Genomic DNA, 9478 nt, shown 5'->3' with positions numbered 1-9478 from the left:
GTGTGCTTTTGTGGCTAACCGAACCACGGGATAAACACCCACGTCAAGAGTTTACTTCCTTCTATCCCGCTCTTTATGTTTCCGTATTTTATACTAGCTTCCTTGTGTGTCTTTATTTTAGTAGAGTAGTATCTTGATAGGAAAGGTTATATGTTGCTAAACTCTTTTGGGATAGGGGTTTCACACTAGAATAACCGTAGTTGCACATATAGATAGCAGGTTTTAGTTTAATATTGTGCAATTTAGTTGGAGCCATAGGTTAAGATTTTGAGTTGTCTAATTCACCATCTCTCCCTCTTAGGCTAGAGCACCCGATCCGGCCTTTCAATAGATTAATTAGATTTAAAAGATTCATCTTGTCCTAATCAGTTAAACTGTGCAATTATTTATTTTTCTCAACTGCATTTAATGCTCCATGTATGTGTCTGAAAATTCGATGTGATAGGTACTGTAGGAAAAAATTTAGGTACTAAACACCCCCTAAGCTGACGAGTAAACACTATCAGTTTCGACCCCTGGACAGGTTGAACAGGCGAGGCCATTGGCGGCCTGAATGTTGTCTTTTAACTGCTGTTGCTCAGAGTCACATGTTGGCCTTGTTTGGTTTGCCCTGTAATAGTCTAGAATGTACTTTGACCGCTAATTTGGGGTGTCAAATAAAGTCAATTTACAAAATCAACTTCACAGTCCCTGCGCTAGGAACCCTAAAAAATCTAATGAGGCCTTTAACCGCGTGATTAGAGGATAATTACTATAGCATCACTGTAGCCGATCATCAATTAATTACCATCATTAGATTCATCGCAAAAAATTACACTCATTCCTAAAAGAATTTTGCAAATAAACTTTATTTAGTACTTCACGTGAAATCTAGAAGACGCATTCTGGAATGTTAAGGAGGAACGAAACAGGGCCGTTGATGTAGAGACCTCGCGTGCTCATATCATTTTTCATGAACATATGCCTATGGTTGGTTTGATTCCGTGTTATTTTTTCGAAGAAATCTAGTATGTATGACGTATTAAACGAAGTTTATTTGTAAAATTTTTTCATAGATAAATGTAAATTTGCGAATCAAATCTAATGAGTTTAATTATGCTATGATTAGATACAATAATGTTATAGTAACTATGCTCTAATCATCTTCTAATCCCGTGGTCAAATACCTCATTAGGTACAAAAGTGCTACAGTACTCATGATTGCGGAGGTAATTTTATAATTAAATTTTATTTAATATCTCTAATTAATAGTCAAAACTACAAAAAATTTCACCAAATATTTTTCACCCCAAACCAAACACACCACACTGACCAAAAGCAAACCGAATGCAAGTCAATCGGGCAGGCTTCGTCCTGTGCCATCCCATAATGAACAGTCGCTCTGATTGAAGGTCTCGGGTCAAGTCTCCTTTGTTTTTCTTCTTTTCAGTCCCACTACCTCTTTGTCTTTGGCCCTTCCCTTCCCTCACCTCTAACAGCTAGCTTTAAGCTCAGTAGGTGAGCAAGTGGAGCAGCAGCTGGAGTGGATAGAGAGTGATCCTCCATGGGAAACGCCCTCATCAGGTGCTTCGAGGGACAAGAAGACCATCAAGGTTCAAGGGTTCAAGGGGGCGGTGGCCACTACCCCTACTACCAGCCGCAGTACTGCAGCCATGATCCGCCTGCTTCTGCTGCTCCACGACCTCATCAGCAGGCTCTTGGCCGCCATGGCGTCTCGCCGGCCACCCCCGGCGGCGACGCCCTGACGCAGGTTCAAATCCACGTCCGTGGTAACAAGAATACTGGCCGTAGCATACAGTATTCTTCCCTCATTTCCTTCCCCTGTTTCCCTGATGTATATGTTCTTGTTCTCACATTGTCGGCAGTCTTCCCTGTCTGGAAGAGGAATTTGGGGATACAAATCCCCAGGACTTAGTGTAAAAACTTGAGCTAAATCCTAAAATTTCTTAAGAGTGATCCTCCTCTTCCAAACAGGAATCTTAGTTCCAACCGTCCCATTCCATTTTTAGTAAAATGCTACTAAATCCTTGACAACGTACTTGAGCTCCACAATCAAGATGACAAGATTGACACTTAATTTACAGTAAAATCTTGCCTTCTCAGGATGAAAAAGCAATATGAGGAATCTCATCCTTTAACAACCGTCACATGACATGAGAACTTTCTTTTTTTAAAATAAAATGGCAAAAGATTCTTCTGTTTGTGTCTGAGACCACAGCAGGTTGTGCAATTCTTTCACTTGAATGTTTTTGGTTTCGTGTGCATCGTTGGGTATTGCCGGCAGGCTGCTGGTCCAAACATTGGACACCTGCAGTGGAGCAAGGGAGCACTTGCCAACGGAGTAGCCGCTTCTCAGTACCAAAACAAGTGAGATTGCTGCTCCGTCAGAGCACTCATTTTTAATTCAGTTTTTACAAACTGTGGCAACACACTCATTTTTGCTATCTGTGTTCCTAGCACCGAGGACATCGACGAGTCGTCCGCCGAGGGGCTGCGCGACGCCAAGAGCTACGCCAAGGCCAACCCGATGCTGATCCAGGTCCCGGTGCTAGGAACAAGGAGGAAATTCTGGCGACTGTCTGACGACGCGACCAGGATCATCAGGAAGCTCGCGTTGATACTGAGGAGCCAGCACTCGGTTGGCAACTGCCTCGCCGCTCCTCTGCAGGTGTCCAACGTCTGGATCGGGAGCACCGGGAGTGTCAGGCACGTGCCAACATGAGAAGATGTATTATAGTATGAGAGGCATAAAGTAGAAGGCGTGTGTGATTTGGCCTGTGGCCAGTGTATGGGTGGCTCATATAAGCCACACCCTAGGTGAGAAAACATGTAACGAAAAATATTCTGAAATCAATGGAATAGAGGAACCTGTCCTCTGTGCGGTATCTCTCGTCTCTGTTCCCTTGTTTATCTCACGCCGGTGGATCTCGTCGGCAACGGGTGTAACAATTGGTATCAGATTCGGGTTCTCCGGCGATCCGCCGCTATCGGCCTCTGCGTCCAGTTATCTTCGTCGAGTTCCGCCTGGTACGTCTCCTCGACGGCCTGGTTGCTCCGCCGCGATCCGATCCGATCTCGGCGTCCACGCCCCGCCTTCCGGCCTTCGTCGACGGCGGCCACCGCATATCGCCGGTTAGCCTCTCTGGCGCCGTCGACCACCCGACCACGCGCCGCTTAGGATAGTTCTTCGATTCGACGCTTCCGTCCGGATCCGTTCCTCTCCTGTCTCACCTGAGGCGGCGTCAGTCACGGCTCCTCCGAAGCCATCCGTCCAGACCAAATTCATACTCGACGCCATGGAAGCGGATGTAGAGAAGGAAATTAGCAAGTTGGATCAGATCCTGGAGAGTGTCGATCTGCTCTTCGCCAGGGTTACCGACATTGGTCTCGCTCAGCAGAAGATGCGCGCCCATCTGGAACTCAACACCCAAGCCATCGACCTGCAGACGGCCAAGCAGAAGCTGATGTCCCGTCAGATTGGTGAAGCGGGGCAGGCGATCGCCCAGCTACGAATGCAGCAGAACCGTCGTCAGACTTCGCCATCCTCGGACAGCGATTCTATCACTTCTGAGGGTGATTCAGTCCATCAATCGCACAGAGGTGAGCACACGCGCTCTGGTCCTATCTCTCGTTACCACATGCCCAAGATGTCTTGTCCCCATTTCAATGGAGAAAACCCCATCGTGTGGAAGGATAAATGCCTGAATTACTTCAAATTAATGAATGTTCCGTTAGAGCATTGGGTGAGCGTGGCTTCTTTGCACTTTGACGACCCTGCATCACAGTGGTTACAGGTCTACAAGAAGAAACATAAGAATGCTTCTTGGCTAGAATTTGCTTTAGTTGTAGAACAGAAATTTGGTAAAGATGGTTATCGCACAGCTGTTACTGATCTCTTAGAGCTTCGCCAAACTGGTTCTGTGGAAGAGTACTACAGTGCTTTTCAGTCTCTGCAATTTCAGGTCTACATGTACAATTCAGAGTATGGGGAGGTTTTCTTTACAACTCAGTTTGTGAATGGACTCAAGGAGGAGATTAGATACTCTGTGCAAGGCCAAGTGCCTGATGATGTTGATCGTGCTTATTTGTTGGCAAGGATACAACAGAGGATTGTGGAGAGAAACAAGAGCAAGGTGCACTCTTCTACAACCGTCCCAAGGTGGGGACAACAAGCAGCAGGGTAACAATCCATTGTGGAGGGAGAGGCAGTTAAGAGATTACAGGAAAGCAAATGGTCTGTGTTACTACTGTGGCGACAAATTCGACCCAGGTCATGTGGAGGTGTGTACAAAGAGGACCAAGGCTCAACTGCACACGCTGGCAGGAAATGACCTAGATCAAAACTTAACTGATGAGGTCTTAAACCAGCTCGCTGTAGAGGACTCCTTGGCTGAGGATTTCTTACAGCTATCCCTGCACGCTTTGGCTGGCACAGAAGGGGTGGGATGTTTCAAAATCAAATCTCAAGTTAAGAAGAAAACTATGTTGATGTTGTTGGACAGTGGCAGTTCACATTCTTTTGTGAGTTCCAAATTTGTAGCTGATGCTGGACTACAGACAGTTCTCACTACCTCCAAACCTGTTAAATTACCCAATGGGCAGATATTAACCTCAAACCAGATGGTACCCCAATTACAGTGGCTGTGTCAAGGACATACACTGACACTTGACATGAGAGTCTTAGATCTGAGCACATATGATGCAATTCTGAGATTTGACTGGTTGGAAGCTCATAGTCCAATGACCTGTGATTGGGAAAATAGGACCATGAAGTTTATGGAACATGGAAAACAAATCAAGATTCAGGGAGTCACACCTGTTCCTGCTAAGTTGGAGGCTATGTCAGCAAAGCAAGTTTGGAAGAGCTATAAAGCTAATGACATATGGGGCATTTGCCATTGTCAATTTCATACCAGAACAGCAACTCCACGATATTCCTGAGTCATTTTTGAATCTATTACACCAATATACTGATATATTCAGTGAGCCAAAGGTACTACCTCCCAACCGGGTGTATGATCATGTAATTCCATTGCAGCCTGATGCTGTGCCTATAAATTCTCGGCCCTACAAGTATTCCCCCCAACATAAATCTGAAATTGAAAGACAGGTGAAAGGTCTATTGGAGGCTGGTCTGATTACCCATAGTACAAGTCCATTTGCATCACCGGTGTTGTTAGTACAAAAAAAAAGATGGCAGTTGGAGGTTCTGTGTGGACTACAGGCGACTCAATGCCATTACAATCAAGAATAGATTTCCCATGCCAATAATTGAAGAGATTCTGGATGAATTGGCAGGCTCTAAGTATTTTACCAAACTGGACATGAGATCGGGGTACCACCAAGTGAGGATGCTCTTGCAAGATGAGTATAAAACAGCCTTCAAGACTCATCAAGGGCACTACCAATTCAAAGTGATGCCCTTTGGACTCACTAATGCACCTTCTACTTTTCAGTGCATCATGAAGTGTTAAAGTCATTTCTCAGGAAATTTGTTTTGGTGTTCCTAGATGATATCTTGATATATAGCCCTTCTCTAGAACTTCATGAGGAACATGTCCAGCAAGTTTTTGAGACCATCAGACAACACAAATTTTTTCTGAAACCAAGCAAGTGTTCTTTTGCTCAGCACAGTTTGGAATATTTGGGTCACATCATATCTAAGGATGGGGTAGCTACAGACCCAGCCAAAACAATAGCCATGCTGCAGTGGCCCAGACCTCAGTCCATTACTGAAGTAAGAGGGTTTTTAGGACTAACTGGATATTATAGGAAGTTTGTCAGGAATTATGGTGTGTTGGCTAAACCCCTAACACAACTCCTCCAAAAGAAACAGTTTCAATGGACAGAGCAAGTTGAAAAGGCCTTCTTGTCACTGAAAACAGCCATGATGTCCACCCCAGTATTGGTATTACCTGACTTCAAAGAGCCATTTGTCATTGAGACTGATGCTTGTGATGGGGGAATAGGTGCAGTGTTAATGCAAAGAGAAAAAACTGTAGCCTTCTTAAGCAAAGCACTGGGTGAAAAACATAAGCAGCTGTCCATTTATGAGAAGGAATTTCTAGCTTTACTTATGGCAGTGGAGAAGTGGAGGCAATATCTTCAAGAACATGAGTTCATAATTTTCGCACTAATCACAAATCTTTAGCCTACCTAAATGAACAAAATTTGCACTCTGACATGCAGAGGAAGGCCATGGCTAGGCTGATGGGGCTCAAATTCAGAATTGTGTATAAGAAGGGCAAAGAAAATGTGGCAGCAGATGCTTTATCCAGAGTTGCTCATCTCATGGCACTACAAGTCATTTCGGAGGTTTAACCAATGTGGGTACAAGAAGTGGTGAATTCATATGTTACTGATGCCCAAGCGCAGAATTTGTTGGTACAACTAGCTGTTCACACACCAGATGCAGCAGGGTTCAGTCTGGATAATGGGGTGATCAGATATCATGGGAAGTTGTGGATTGGAGAGAATACTGCACTTCAAACCAAAGTCATTGCTGCATTGCACTCGTCAGCCATTGGAGGGCATTCAGGAGCATTTGCCACATATCAAAGAATTAAGCAGTTGTTTCACTGGAAAGGTATGAAGCAGCATGTGGAGTCCTTTGTGCAACAGTGTGAAATCTGTCAGAAGGCCAAACACCTAAACACTCATCCTGCTGGGAAATTACAACCTCTTCCCATTCCTGCTGGGGCTTGGCAATACCTGTCAATGGATTTCATAGAAGGATTGCCAAAATCTGAAGGTTATGAGGTGGTCATGGTGGTAGTGGATAGGCTAACCAAATATGCTCATTTCCTACCTTTGAAACACCCATATACAGCTGCTGGTGTGGCCAGGATCTTTCTAGACATAGTGGTTAAATTGCATGGCTTCCCACGGTCCATAGTGTCTGATAGAGACAGAATTTTTCTGAGTACTTTTTGGAAGGCATTATTCAAGCTATATGGAGTGAAGTTATCCTTCAGTACAGCATGTCATCCACAAAGTGATGGCCAAACGGAACGAATCAACCAGTGCTTAGAAATGTATTTGAGATGTGCTGTCCAAGATTCCCCAAAATAGTGGAAAAGCTGGCTCTCTTTGGCAGAGCTGTGGTACAACTTGTCATTTCACACAGCTTTGGGCTGTACTCCCTTTAAGGCTCTGTATGCTTATGACCCCAATTTGAGCTTGGCACCAGTGAATCATCAGGAGGTGCAACAATCAGTTCAAGAATTGGTCAAAGACAGAGAAATACATTTACAATCTCTTAAACAACATTTGGCAAGTGCCCAGTCCAGGATGAAATTTCAGGCTGACAAGAAGAGGTCTGAGCTTCAATTTCAACCTGGGGATCAAGTTCTGCTCAAGCTACAACCCTATGTCCAAACATCAGTTGCCCACCGACCTTACCCCAAATTGGCCTTCAAGTACTATGGACCTTATCAGGTGCTAGAGAAAGTGGGTTTAGTAGCCTATCGATTACAGCTTCCTGCAGATAGTCTTATTCATCCCGTTTTCCACATATCTCAACTCAAATCGTTCCATCCAGATTACACTCCAGTGTACCAGGAACTACCAAAGGTAAAAGATCTGTCCATTGTTGATTCTACTCCTGAGATGATTCTTGAACGTAGGCTTGTCAAGAAAGGCAATGTAGCTGTTCCACATGTCAAAGTCAAGTGGACACACCTACCAGAAGATGCGGCAACCTGGGAAGATTACAATGTACTCAGAGCTCGTTTTCCGGATGCGCTTGCTTGTGGACAAGCAAGTTCTTCGGCCGGGGGAGATGTCAGGCATGTGCCAACAATAGAAGACGTATTATAGTGTGAGAGGCGTAAAGTAGAAGGCGTGTGTGATTTGGCCTGTGGCCAGTGTATGGGTGGCTCATATAAGCCACACCCTAGGTGAGAAAACATGTAACGAAAAATATTCTGAAATCAATGGAATAGAGGAACATGTCCTCTGCGCGGTATCTCTCGTCTCTGTTCCCTTGTTTATCTCACGCCGGTGGATCTTGTCGGCAACGGGTGTAACAGGGAGTGTCAAGCTGAGGGGGGCCAGTTTCAGTGGTAAAGGATTCAGCATCGAGCGTGTGAGAGACGACTACAAGAACCTGTCCAAGGTCCTGCAGGCGTTGATCAGAGTCTCCGGTGGGGATGTCGCCAAGCTGCCTCCGGATTACAGGGCATTCCTCGCGCTCTTGGGAGATGACAACCTTACAATGAAAGATGAGTTCTTGATCGTGAACAATGCCGCGCTGCTGCCCATGAAAAACCGGTAAATTTTTCGACACGGTTTTACTGTCTTTGTTTGTTGCCAAAGACTCATTTTGCTGCTTGTGTTTGCAGCACTGAGGTCTTCCTGATGCTACACGATAGGATTGTCAAGTACCTTGGCCGTAAAAACAAGGCAAAGAAGAAGAGGATACTCTCTAAGCTCCCCTACGAGAATGACTGGCTGGATACTGCCAGGGCAAATGCACAGATCAACCAGTGGGTTGTCAATGCTCAAAACGAGTACAAAAAGACTCAGTCCGATCTACTGCGGCTCAACAGAAATGTAAGAAGCCACTTGCATGACTACAACGCAAGGTTTTTAAAGCAGTAAGGCGAGGCGAGGCGATGCGCCACCGCTCGGACGCCTAGGCGATAAGGCGTGAGGCGAGGTGACGCCTTATTTGCCTGTAAAATACAGGCATTTACCTCTAAAACACATACATTTAACTGTTAAAAAAAGAAAAAAATAGAGAATCATTGGGCCTAGAGGTGCAAAACAGGCCCAAAGTCAGCCCAACCCAGTGAACCCACTCCCTCATCCACCCTATCTGCAACCCTACCACCCTATCTGCAACCCTACCGGCCGCCCGTGCCTCTCTCGCTCCCATCCCGCATCCCGCCGCCTCTACCTCTCCCTCAGATCCCGCCGCCTCTGCCTCTCCTCCTCCGACCGCATCGCCGCCGCCACTGCCTGCCTCCCTCCTCCTCCTCAGCCGCTGCCCTCCTCTACCTCTGCCTCCTCCGTCGCCACCCACCCCTGCCTCCTCCGCCGCCAGCCCCTGCCTCCGCCCGATGCAAGACCGGAGGAGGAGGAGGGACAGGAGGCTGCGGCGCAGCTCCCTCCCCGAGTGGCGCGGCACTGGAATGCCGGCCAAGGCGAGGAATGGTAAGGCGACGCCGACGCCCAGCTTTTTTTTTCTGCTCGGACGCCTAGGCGAGACGCCTTAAAAACCTTGCTACAACGATGACGATATTGAGGAAATCCTGTACTGCGAATGGCTTGAGCTGCTTGCGGTCTTGGCGAAGATGTTATACTTGGAAGGAGAGCTCGAAATCACTGACATTGAAAGCAAGTTCGGCTAGTCATCCTACTGCAAAAGCAAAACAGATGTATTCTGCATTTTCCTGCTATTATTAAGCTACTGTTCTATCTTCAGTGCCATGCTACCTGGACTATGCTCTCTCAACTTGAAGGAAAAGCTGGGTCA

At 46.1% G+C, this 9478-nt stretch overlaps 1 protein-coding gene across 1 annotated transcript; it reads left to right on the top strand.

The window, feature by feature from the left end:
- The first annotated feature begins 1407 nt into the window (after window positions 1–1407).
- Window positions 1408–9463, top strand: LOC120673135. The gene is made up of 6 exons (XM_039953832.1): window positions 1408–1750; window positions 2285–2367; window positions 2458–2696; window positions 8031–8271; window positions 8343–8578; window positions 9229–9463. The coding sequence occupies exons 1-6, from the start codon at window positions 1544–1546 to the stop codon at window positions 9351–9353; spliced, it is 1131 nt and encodes a 376-aa protein (XP_039809766.1). The 5' UTR covers window positions 1408–1543; the 3' UTR covers window positions 9354–9463.
- Window positions 9464–9478: the final 15 nt, after the last annotated feature.

Source organism: Panicum virgatum, chromosome 5N (assembly GCF_016808335.1).
Source record: "Panicum virgatum strain AP13 chromosome 5N, P.virgatum_v5, whole genome shotgun sequence".
Taxonomy (NCBI): domain Eukaryota; kingdom Viridiplantae; phylum Streptophyta; class Magnoliopsida; order Poales; family Poaceae; genus Panicum; species Panicum virgatum.
Note: the sequence above shows the minus strand (reverse complement) of the source record. Positions and strands in the feature narration are given on the sequence as shown.